The sequence below is a fragment of the Pristis pectinata genome, chromosome 13 (genome assembly GCF_009764475.1).
Source record: "Pristis pectinata isolate sPriPec2 chromosome 13, sPriPec2.1.pri, whole genome shotgun sequence".
NCBI classification, from domain to species: Eukaryota; Metazoa; Chordata; class Chondrichthyes; order Rhinopristiformes; family Pristidae; genus Pristis; species Pristis pectinata.
This window is the reverse complement of record NC_067417.1, coordinates 39,008,099-39,020,752: the sequence shown is the minus strand read 5'-3', so window position 1 is coordinate 39,020,752 and position 12,654 is coordinate 39,008,099. Positions and strand designations below refer to the sequence as shown.

General features: G+C 46.0%; 1 protein-coding gene across 2 annotated transcripts in view; it reads right to left on the bottom strand.

Moving 5' to 3' along the window:
- Positions 1–10,748, bottom strand: part of zdhhc1 (zinc finger DHHC-type containing 1) — a 47,491-nt gene extending 36,743 nt beyond the window's left edge. The window contains exons 1-2 of one of the 2 annotated variants that reach the window (XM_052028674.1): positions 10,656–10,748; positions 2,987–3,202 (exon numbers count right to left, since the gene is read on the bottom strand). In XM_052028674.1, coding sequence (XP_051884634.1) covers positions 2,987–3,202 — 216 coding nt within the window. In that variant the 5' untranslated portion in view covers positions 10,656–10,748. The other variant, XM_052028675.1, reaches the window with a different exon arrangement.
- Between the last annotated feature and the right edge of the window lie 1,906 nt (positions 10,749–12,654).

Below are 12,654 nucleotides of genomic sequence, written 5' to 3'. Positions count from 1 at the left end.
CTCATGTCATATTCGGCTTTACTTTTCCTAAGTAATACCTTGTCCTCTTTTGCTGAATTCTGTTATGTCCCCAGTCTTTGGGCTTATTGTTTCTTTTGGCAATAGTATATACCTTTCCTCTGATCTAACAGAACTTTTCTGATAGCCATGGATGAATCAGTTTTCCTGCTGTGCTTTAAAGGGAAATACATTTGTTGTAATCTATGCATTAATTCTTTAAATGTTAGCCATTGTTTGTTTACAGTCGTATCTTTTAATGTAGTTTCCCCATCTACTACAGACAACATATGCCTATGTTTTTTGTAGTTTACCTTATTCAAATTTACAACTCAAATTTAAGATTGAACCAAATCACTGATAATTTTATTTTATAAAAATTCAATCATATTGTGATCACTCTTCCTTAGACTCCTGTGTCAATTTCTAAATCACTCCAAAAACATATAAATGCAAATTCCTGACATTTACTATGACCTACATTGCCATTACTGTTTCAGGGCCTACAGAGAAGTCGCATCTTTGAGGTTTCATAGCTACACCCAAACTAACTCTATTTCATTTTTTGAACTAAAATCTTTCCATTCTACTTCCCTTATCCAAAGTATAAGGGATACCTCCTCTTCCAGTTTATCTCATTTAAAATTTTCCTGGAATATTTAATACCCAACCTTGATCACTATGCAACCATGTCTCTGTAATAGCAACTTATCATATCCATTTATTTCTATTAGCGCCATTAATTTGCTTATTATGTTGCAAATACTGTATACATTCGGATAAAGCCTTGGATTTTGTCTTTCTACCATATTTCCTTGCTATGATTCCGAGTCCACTATGCTCTTATGTTCGTATGCACTGTCCCTTTCTGACAGACTCTAGATATCAATACCCACTTTCTATACCACACTATTATTTGTCTTTTCTCTTATACTCTTTACAATTCACCCCCCATCCACTATTTAAGGCCTTTACTATAACCCTAGTTATTAGATTTATTATGATGGTGATTAACCCCGATTTAAGTAAAGCCTGCCCTGTGGAACAGCTTCCTCGTTCCCCAGTTGATTTTTGCTACATTACTGCTAGCTCTCAACATAATTCATGCAATATTTCTCATGTTTTTGTATCACTTATATCTGACAGATAATTCGATTAATATTACACTTCGTTCAGTTGCCACCTTTGGCTTGGTTGTAGCACTCTCAAATTAGGTTGAATGTTCAAGTCCAAATAGAGTTGAGCAAATAAACTACATTCATTATAACGCCATGGGAGGGTGACTATTCTAGATACAATAATAAATCAAGCCCCTATCTATTTTACAAGTAGGGTACCTCTCCTGGTCAACAACTTGCAGATAAATAATACTGTAGTAAAGGTGCTTCAATGAAGCATTATCAAATTTGATGCTGTGGCATAGAAGGAGTTTGAGTTGTTCATGTTAAAGTACTTAATTAGTGTTAAGGTGCCCTGGGGAATCCCAAAGTCTTACAAAACATAATATACATGAAAGTTCTTTCTTTTTTTATGACCAATTTGTAAAGCTTTCCTTTAGAATAAATGGGACATAAACATTTCCTTTTTTTATTTTGGGAAAATGGATTCCATTCTGTCTTTGTATTTAGGTCCATCAAATAGTTAATTCCTGCTCTCCATCATCAGAACTCTATTCTTTGACCAACTCTGAATATCAACTGCAGTCAGCCAACTGCCTGGAACAGGTTTCATAAGGAACATACCAGTATCAGATAAGATCCTAAGATGTAGGCTTGCAGGAGCAGAGCGACCTGTGGTGTGCTTGCACCAGTCATTGAAAGTTTCAAGTAAGTTGCACATGACTTTGGGTTTTATCAAAAGAAACAGAAGTCATGCTGAAACTTTACAAAACAACAGTCCAGCACCAGCTGGAGTATCATATTCAATTCTGGTCACCACATGATAGAAAAGATGTGAGGGTTTTAGAGAGTTCAAGAATGATTTACAAGAATAGTTCCTGGAATGAGGGGCAATAATTACTGAGACATATTAGAGAAGAGAAAGCTGAGTGGAGATTTTGATAGTAAAATATAAAATAATGAGGGGTCTGGACAGGGTGGATAGTGGGAAGCTGTTCCCTTTGGTGAAGAGGTCAAGAACTAGAGGCCACAGCTATAAAATTAAGGGAAAGAAGATTAAGATTTTTTTTATTGGGAAAATGGATTCCATTCTGTCTTTGTATTTAGGTCCATCAAATAGTTAATTCCTGCTCTCCATCATCAGAACTCCACTCTTTAACCAACTCTGAATATCAACAGCAGTCAGCCAACTGCCTGGAACAGGTTTCGTAAGGAAAAATCCAGTATTAAGATTTTTTTAATGCAACATATAGCTAGAATGTGGAATGTACTATCCGTAAATGTGGTGGAGGCAGGTTCCATTGTGGCCTTGAAGAGGGAATTGGATGAATGAACGGCGAAGGAAAACTTGTAAGGCTATGGAGAAAGGGCTGGTGGATGGAACTAACAAGTTGCACCGGTAGAAAACTGGCATGGACACAATTCTCCAAATGGCCTCCTTCTGTGCTGTAACCATTCTATGATATGATTCTCTTATTTGTGTGCCTCCAGAGTCAGGAGGTCCTTGCCAGCCATTTGCAGTAAGATTGCCTGGTCTTCTAGTCACTTTAGTGTCTTAGGGTCTGCTTTATTACAACAACATGTGCTAAATCAGAAGAATAAATTTAATTATAAAATGCATGCAAGTATATTTTACAAAGTGATTATTGCCCACTTCTATTACAATTCTTTCTCAGCACAAATTCATTTAAATTTTCATGCTCACTAAAATTAGAGTCTGCTATTCCATTCGTGGACCAACTATGGTGCAAGAAGTAAATTGTCATCAAACACGTGACACTGAACGGAAACAGATGAGGTTGTGGAGTAGTGGCAACTGCTTCCTTGAATGGATATCAGTAAGGTCTTATGGTTATAATAAAAAAAGATACAATATAGCCAGCAGGTAACCAGTGAGTTGGAAGAAGGGGGATAAGTATGCCTAATACAACGGTAGCACAGTACAAGTAGGACATCCAACAGGCTATCTGATATGGATGTGGTGGCCAGCTCCAGCCATTGGTCCTTGAGGGCCGGAAGGCGTACGTTCTTGAAGTAGGCGGATTTAGCTTTGGTCCTGTTTTATTGCGCTTGTTGAAGGAATTCATCTGCAATGTAATATCAAAAAGTCACATGCAAGCTAATATTGAAATAGCAATGAAGTTTATGTAGTTCCACTGTAGAGGCAATTCAGTTTACATTACATTAACCTTATGCCTCTGTCATGATTGTAAAATGAATCCTCATCGTCTCCATACATATTTTAAATTCACTTTCCCATTTGCATACACCTCAATTTTATTTATTGTGAGCAGAGGAATTTTCCTTATGCAACCAAACATTTTCATATAACTTTGCACAGCAAGATCGAAGTTATTCCAATTTTTGTACTAGTTCTCAACTGTTCCTGCACTGATAAGATGCCAATAAAAGCGTATTTGTCTCCTACAATGACAATTGATATCAACCATTTTAGGTCATAGATAGTTTTTGGATTTCTAACCAAAAAGGAGAAGCATTTCCCCATGGAATAAATGTACCTTCCAATGTTCCAAACTTTTGAAATAAAATTCCAATAACTAAAAGCTGTATCAATATTTTTAAGCCACCTGAATGTTAAATAAAATTCGAGCTGATTTAACTGCCCCATCACTTTAAAAGGACTGGACAGTTTACTTTAGGATGGAACTAAGCTTATTGAAGGAATGAAATAAATAGAAATGGGCACAATGAAAGGCTGCTTTCTGGGAAAAATTATGTATATCAGGGTATAAAGAGGTAAGGAAACAACTCAACCACAAGATATGCATGGAGAGTAACTGAAGATTACAGAAAAAGTTGGTGCAACATTGAAGGAAGAGCAATAAAATTCTAATGGGCTAAAAATGTTCCAATATTCTAAAAAATAATAAAATGCTAACATAGAAATGAAGAGGGAGAATATGAAGGGATATGAAGTCATGCTAAGAGAGCTGGCTGAATGCCTAACCAAACAGTCCTTGTTGAGCAGAGTCCAATATAATCTCCCCATGTTCTTTTAGTAACCTGAAAATATTTATCTTCCAGTCACCCTCACCCCTATTTAACATGATAAACCTCTCAATTTTGAACACCATATTTAGATTTCATTTAGCATTCTCTGTTCTTGTGAAAACAAGTCATTTTTAACAGTCTGTCATAACAAATAAAGCATTTCATTCCTATTAATAATATTTTTCTGTACCTTCTCCTTAATTTTAACCTCTTTCCTAAAGCATTCAATACATCCTTGTTCCTTGAGATAAGGAAATTGTTCCATTAATGAGAACAGGCTCATCCCACTCAGTTTAAAAGAGTGAGAGGTGACCACGTTGAAACATATGAGATTCTGATATGCTTGACGCAAAAGGTGCTGAGAATCTATTTGCCCTGCTGTATAGTCCAGAACTAGGAACACAAGTCTTAAGAGGACAATCATTTAGGACTGAGTGAAGAATGGACCTTTTCGCTCGGAAAAGTTCTAAATGTGAGACAATTACTGCAAGAGTTCCGCACACAAGGAGTAACTCAGTCTGAGAGAACGCAAATACGAATGCAAAGGGATAGGTCAATCTACGAAGGAAAATGGTTAGTAAACCGTATAGAGGGCATGTGCTATAAATATCCAGACTAGACAATAAAGGTCCTACTTTTGGCAGTCAGAGGTATTTCATGGTGCATTCATTATCTGAAGAATAAATAATGAAGAGTAAACATTGGGGGAGAGGGGCTCGGCGATATCCCGCTTTTGGGATTGCTGGCCCTACTGAGAAACCTCCTAACAACTAAAGCATAAAGCACACTTCAACCTGGCCAGTTCAGCAATTTTTTTCATTGACTTACAGCCACTTTGAACAAAACATCCCAAAGCATTTTGAGACAAATACGGAAGTCTACAAATAGTTGACAATTCGTATACAATGATGTAAATGACACTTCCCAAAATTTCCAACACATTGGTTGTTTGTCATATATATGAAAGATTTGAATGAGAATGTGGGTGACGTGATTAGTAAGTTTGCAGGTGACACCAAAACTGGTGGTATAGTGAACAAAGTTATCCAAGTTACAACACAATAGAGATCAACTAGGAAAACCGGCAAGGGAATAGCAGATGGAATTTAACTTGGGCAAGTGCAAAATAATGCATTTTGAGAAGCTAAACCAGGGCAGGACATACACAGTGAAGTGACAGTGCTCTGGGGAGTGTTGTTGAACAGAGAGACCTTGAGTACTAGCACACGTTCCCTAAAAATGGGAACACAGGGAGACAGGGTGGTGAGGAAGGCATACAGCATGCTTGCCTTCATTGGCCAAGCCAACAAGTATAAGAGTTTGTGTAACAGTTGTACCAAATGTTGGGAGTATTTTGAGCAGTTCTGGTCACCGCACTATAGGAAGGATGTGAGCTAGAGAGGATCCAGAAAAGATTCACAAGGTTGTTGCCTAGATTGGAGGATGTGAATTATCGGGAGAGATTGGATAGGTTAGGTCCGTTTTCCTTGGAATGAAGAAGGCTGAGAGGCGACATGATAAAGGTATATAAAATTATTAGAGTCATAGACAGGGTATCTAGCCAGAATCTGTTTCCTATAGTAGAGGAGTCTAAAACTAGAAGGCATAGGTTTTAGGTGAGAAGAAGGAGGTTTAAAGGGTGTAATCTTTTCACACAAAGAACTGAACTACCTGAGGAGGAGGAGGAGGAGGTAGAGGCAGTTAACAGGTATCGGGACAGGTACTTTAATGAGCAGGGCATCAAGGGATATGGAATTCATATAGGCAAGTGAGTTTAGTAATAGAAAGGCACGATGGTCGGCATAGACACAGTGGGCCGAAGGGCCTGTTTCTATGCTGTACAACTCTATGACTCCATCATAGTTGAAGACTTCCCCACAAGAAAAGCTAGGAACACACATTCATCATGCTTCTGCTCCCAAAAATACTTCCTCATTGTAAATCGGGTACAAGGGAGCTGTTGGCCAACATGCAGCTTGCACGTGCATTCTGAATGCAAGGTGGCCTCAGCTCCAAACATGAACTCTATCCTTTGGTGCACCCGTCTTCCAAATACGTCCAACTCTTCAGAATCCAAGGGAGCTCATATAGCTTTGCTGAGGCACACTGGGAATATATCCAATTGAAAGACACCACACAAATCTCCTTTCAATAACAAACTGCTGCCCTTTAGGTATTCCTGGAAATTGCTCTACCCAATTAAATACATAACATGCTGACCTTAAGTGTCAGAAGCCCTTACAATGCGGTAAGAAGCCTATTGTAAAATTCAACACAAGCTGTTAAGAGCACTTACATCTGTAAATGCATAGTTTTCTTTATAGTTACATTTAGTTACTGCAAACAGGAATAATTTATTATTAGCGCCATTAAAATAAAATGTGAAGGCCACCATAACATGAAGAACTTTTGTTTTCCATTGATACATGGTTAACTGAGTAGTTCTGATTGCCAGTAATCCAGAATATGGCATAGATGAATAAGCAACAGGAGAATCAACCAAGCAGGAAAACAATAAAACCTATTTAAACAAATGCAATTGGACGGTAAACCTTCAATTAGTTCTTTAAGTTGTTAGTAAATTCTATTTCCTTCAGCGTATTGGCTGCAAAAAGCTCATTTTCATGACATTTATACCCTGTCGTATGCCTATGACAATAAGCTTGAACTTGAAAATGATGGAGTAAAATAATACTTTCCTGCAAGTATTAAAGATGAAATGCTGTAGATTGATAATATTAATTTTAAAGACTTCCTTCAGGGTGAGGCGAGGGCTGCCATGGTGATCAGTTACAGGGAATATTCAGTTGATGGGTTAATGAGAACAGTTAAAAAGAGAGAAAATGAACAAAAGCCATGAACTGGGGTAAGTTAAAGACTGAGAATATATACAAAGGAATGTAAAATGACATAAAATACAGTTAGGCATGTCAAGCAAGTCAGGCTGTGCTTGTGGAGAGAGAAAAACTGAGCCAATATCTTAGGTGGATGACTTACAGCAGAAATGGCCAGTTCTGATGCAGACAAAGAAAACAAGTTATCTGATATTAAAGAATTCAACACTGAGTCCAGAAGCTGCAACATGTTGAGAGGGAAGATGAGATGCTCATTATAATAGTGAAGGAGGCCACAGCCAGATAGGCAAGAGTGGGAGAGTAATGCAGAATGAAAGTGGTAGGTAACTGGGAGCTTTGCAACCAATCTGCATTCGGTTTCTCCAATGTAGAGAAGACACCAAGAGCACTACACAAGATTGGAAGGAGTGCAAATAAATGGCTGTCTCATTTAGAAGGATTGTGCAAGTCCCTGGATGGTCGGAAAGAGGTGTTGCATCTCCTGCAAGTGAATAGGCAAGCAAAGTGAATAGAAGGGGAGCGGTTAGTAGAGAGAGTAGTAGGAGCAGGCAGTCAGAAAGAAAACAGTCCCTTTGCAATGCTGAAAGGCAAGGGAACAGAAAATGTGTCTGGTGATGAAATCTCATTCAAACTGGTGGAAATTGTGAAGGATAATCCTTTGAATGCAGAGATTGGTAGAGTGAAAAGTGAGGAGCAGAGGAACTCTATCGTTGTCCTGACTAGAAGGTGAAGAGGTGAAAGCAGCGATGCTGGAAATAGACAGGATGTATTCAAGAACTCTGTCAGCTACGGTAGAGGGGAATTTTAGAGTTTAGAACAATGAGAAGTTACCTTTTTGAAAAATATAAGATACTGAGTGGGAATGACAAGATAGATGCTGAGAGGTTTTTATCCTTTAGTGGTGTTATCTAGAACTGGGAAGGGTTGGGACTATTGCATTCAATTCTGGTTGCCCCATTATAGGAAGGATGTGGAGGCTTTGGAGAGGGTGCAGAAGAGGTTTACCAGGATGCTGCCTGGATTGGAGGGCATGTGCGACAAGGAGAGGTTAGACAGACTAGGGTTGTTTTCTCTGGAGTGGTAGAGACAGAGGGAAGACCTGATAGGTTTATAAAATTATGAGAGGAATAAATAGTGTAGACAACCAGTATTTCTTTCCCCCTAGAGTTGAATGTCTAACACTATGGTGGGAGGGGCAAGGTTCAAAGGAGATGTGCAGGGCAAGTTTTGTTTTTACACAGAGAGTAGTGGTTGCCTGGAATGCGATGCAAGGGGTGGTGGTGGAGGCAGATGCAATAGAGGCATTTAAGAGGCTCTTAGACAGGCACATGAATATGCTGAAGGTGGAGGGATATGGAGCATGTGCAGGCAGAAGGGATTAGTTTAATTCAGTGTCATTAGCTTAATTAGTTTGGCACAACATTGTGGGCAGAAGGATCTGTTCCTATGCTGTACTGTTCTATGTTCTAAGATTCTGATATGCTTGATGTGATAGGTGCTGAGAAACAGTTTCCCTACTGGACAGGCTAGAACTAGGGGCATATATCTCAGGAAAAGAGGATAATCATTGAGGACTATCATCATTTGTGAAGGACAAACCTTTTCACTCAGTAGACAGTAAATCATTGAAATTCCCCAGCCTCAGATGCTGTAGATGCTTAGTCAGTTACTACATTCAAGGCTGTGACTGACAGCATTTTGGACTGGAAGGTAACTAAAGGATATTATTGGGCAAGGAAGCGGACTTGAGGCAAAAGATCTGCCATGTTATTAAAAGGAAGGATATGTAAGAGGTTGCTTAAGTAGTGAACTATTTCAGAAATATAACCTTATTTAAAATTGTTCCTGATGTCAGTGTTTTACTATCATTACTGAGAATGAACAGTGTTATAAAGATTGACGAACTGCAAGTATACTCCGTGGCACAAAGTCAAGAAGCAAAGCGTGAAGGGTCATTAAGTCAAGAAATTTTGCTAAATGCAAAGAATGTGCCAGCACAGAAGGACAATATTTAAAACGTGAAGATTGTTAAAGCCAAGGCACTGATTAAGATTGTGGTGTTACGTCTGAAACAAGCACATAACTGGGGACTTTTATCAGAGATAAAAGCGTTTATCTTATGGCCATATTTTGATAAAAACATTTTACCAAGAATGAGGGGCAACTTTTTGTTTTACACAAAGGGTGGTATCCATGTGGAATGAGCTGCCAGAGGAAGTGGTTGAGGCAGGTGCATTAACAACTTTTAAAAGATAGTTGGACAGGTACATGAATCACGGTAGTGTAGCGGTTAGCATAATGCTTTACAGTGCCAGCGACCTGGGTTCAATTCCGGCCACTGTCTGTAAGGAGCTTGTACATTCTCCCCGTGTCTGTGTGGGTTTCTTCCGGGTGTTCCGGTTTCCTACAACATTCCAAAGATGTACGGGTTAGGAAGTTGTGGGCATGCTATGTTGGCATTGGAAGCATGGCGACACTGGCAGGCTGCCCCCAGAACACTACGCAAAAAGATGCATTTCACTGTGTGTTTCGATGTACATGTGACTAATAAAGAAATCTTATCTTATGGTCCAAATGCCGACAAATGGGATTAGCTTGGACGGGGCATCTTGGTCAGCATGGACCGGTTGGGCCAAAGGGCCTGTTTCCATGCTGTACGACTCTATGGCCTGCTGAGTGCTTCCAGCACTCTATTTCTATTTTAAGTCAGATTTCAGATGCACTTCAAATTTTTGTTACCTAGGTCTGCTTCATTTATTGAAGAGATGTAAATGGAACTGAATATAGCACAATCATCAACAAATATACCCACTGCTGCCTTATGACAGAAGGAAGTCATTGAGGATGCAGCTCAAGATGTTTGGGCGAGGGATACTGCCCTAAGGAACTCCTGTAGAGATGTTCCGTTGTGCTTGCCGTTTTCCCTTTGATGGTTACTGGCTTCAGTTTTACCAGAACTCCTTGATACCACAGACCATCAGTTGCTGAATTGCGTTAAGGGTAGTCACTCTCACCTCACTACTGGCTATCTGCTGAGTGATCCTGGCAAAATCCAGACTGGGCATCAACGCCCAGGTTATTGGAGAATATGTGCTATTTGACAGTACTATTATCACAATTCAGAGAAAACTGACATACAATTCGCCGGATTGGATTTATCCTGTTTTTGTGAACGCCATACCTGGGCACTTTTCCACATTGTCGGATTGTGTTGTAAATGCACTACAAGAGTTTGGCTACACGGGTAGCTCCGGAAGACACGTCTCCAGTACTATAACCAATTCAACCCTCGTTTCATTCTTTATACAAGGCACACTTTATCATTTGCAATGCAAGGCTGACATGACAAGCGTGGCTTCGAACCCACTGGCATCAGGGAGCACCCGTGGTGTGACCCTCCTGCCTTGGGCCGTGACAAGCTCGGGGTCTGAGATCCTCAAGACCGCGAAGGCGATCATCATCGTCGAGTTCGCACCCCGCCCGCAGCCCGGCCCGGGGCTGCCCACACCGACCTGGCCGGAGCCGCTCCGCCCCCCACCACCGCGCCGGGGGAAATGGCCAGCAGTCCATTCACACCGCAGCACGATACCGCCATGGGGCAGGCCGAGCGGGCTGCGAGCGGTGACGGCCCGCCATCCCTCCCGCTCTCCCCTCTGAGCCGCCCCCCCGGTACCTTTCACCGCGGATGCGAGCCGCTCGGCTCCCGATCACCCATGGTCACCACCGGCTACGTCACAAAACTCCTTTCATGACGCGTCAATGCAACCCACTGCGCCTGCGCGTCTCAGGGAGATGGGGGGGGGGGGAGAGGGAGATGGGGGGGGGGGGGAGAGGGAGATGGGGGGGGGGGGGAGAGGGAGATGGGGGGGGGGGGGAGAGGGAGATGGGGGGGGGGGGAGAGGGAGATGGGGGGGGGGGGAGAGGGAGATGGGGGGGGGGGGAGAGGGAGATGGGGGGGGGGGGGGGAGAGGGAGATGGGGGGGGGGGGAGAGGGAGATGGGGGGGGGGGGAGAGGGAGATGGGGGGGGGGGAGAGGGAGATGGGGGGGGGGGAGAGGGAGATGGGGGGGGGGGGGAGAGGGAGATGGGGGGGGGGGGGAGAGGGAGATGGGGGGGGGGGGGAGAGGGAGATGGGGGGGGGGGGAGAGGGAGATGGGGGGGGGGGGAGAGGGAGATGGGGGGGGGGGGAGAGGGAGATGGGGGGGGGGGGAGAGGGAGATGGGGGGGGGGGAGAGGGAGATGGGGGGGGGGGAGAGGGAGATGGGGGGGGGGGAGAGGGAGATGGGGGGGGGGGGAGAGGGAGATGGGGGGGGGGAGAGGGAGATGGGGGGGGGGGAGAGGGAGATGGGGGGGGGGAGAGGGAGATGGGGGGGGGGGGAGAGGGAGATGGGGGGGGGGGAGAGGGAGATGGGGGGGGGGGGAGAGGGAGATGGGGGGGGGGGGAGAGGGAGATGGGGGGGGGGGAGAGGGAGATGGGGGGGGGGGAGAGGGAGATGGGGGGGGGAGAGGGAGATGGGGGGGGGGAGAGGGAGATGGGGGGGGGGAGAGGGAGATGGGGGGGGGGAGAGGGAGATGGGGGGGGGGGGAGGGAGATGGGGGGGGGGGAGAGGGAGATGGGGGGGGGGAGAGGGAGATGGGGGGGGGAGAGGGAGATGGGGAGGGGGGAGAGGGAGACGGGGAGGGGGGAGAGGGAGATGGGGGGGGGGAGAGGGAGATGGGGGGGGGGAGGGGGAGATGGGGGGGGGGAGGGGGAGATGGGGGGGGGGGAGGGGGAGATGGGGGGGGGGAGGGGGAGATGGGGGGGGAGGGGGAGATGGGGGGGGGAGGGGGAGATGGGGGGGGGGAGATGGGGGGGGGAGGGGGAGATGGGGGGGGGGAGATGGGGGGGGGGAGGGGGAGATGGGGGGGGAGGGGGAGATGGGAGGGGGAGATGGGGGGGGGAGGGGGAGATGGGGGGGGAGGGGGAGATGGGGGGGGAGGGGGAGATGGGGGGGGGAGGGGGAGATGGGGGGGGGGAGAGGGGGAGATGGGGGGGGAGAGGGGGAGATGGGGGGGAGAGGGGGAGATGGGGGGGGAGGGGGAGATGGGGGGGGGAGAGGGGGAGATGGGGGGGGAGGGGGAGATGGGGGGGGGAGGGGGAGATGGGGGGGGGAGAGGGGGGGGAGAGGGGGGGGGAGATGGGGGGGGGAGAGGGAGATGGGGGGGAGGGAGATGGGGGGGAGAGAGGGGGGGGAGAGAGAGGGGGGGGAGAGGGGGGGGAAGGGGAAGGGGGGGGAAGGGGGGGGAGAGGGGGGGGAAGGGGAAGGGGGGGGAGGGGGGGAGGGGGGGGAGGGGGGAGGGGAGGGGGGGAGGGGAGGGGAGGGGGGTAGGGGAAGGGGGGAGGGGGGGGGGAGGGGGGAGGGGAGGGAGGGGAGGGGGGTAGGGGAGGGAGGGGAGGGAGGGGAGGGGGGGAGGGGAGGGAGGGGAGGGGAAGGGGGGAGGGGGGGGAGGGGGGGGAAGGGGGGAGGGGAGGGGGGGAGGAGGTGGAGGGAAGGGAGAGGGGGGAGGGAGAGGGGGGAGGGAGAGGGGGGGAGGGAGAGGGAGGGGGAGGGAGGGAGAGGGGGGGAGGGGAGGGAGGGAGAGGGGGGGAGGGGAGGGAGAGGGGGGGAGGGAGGGAGAGGGGGGGAGGGGGGG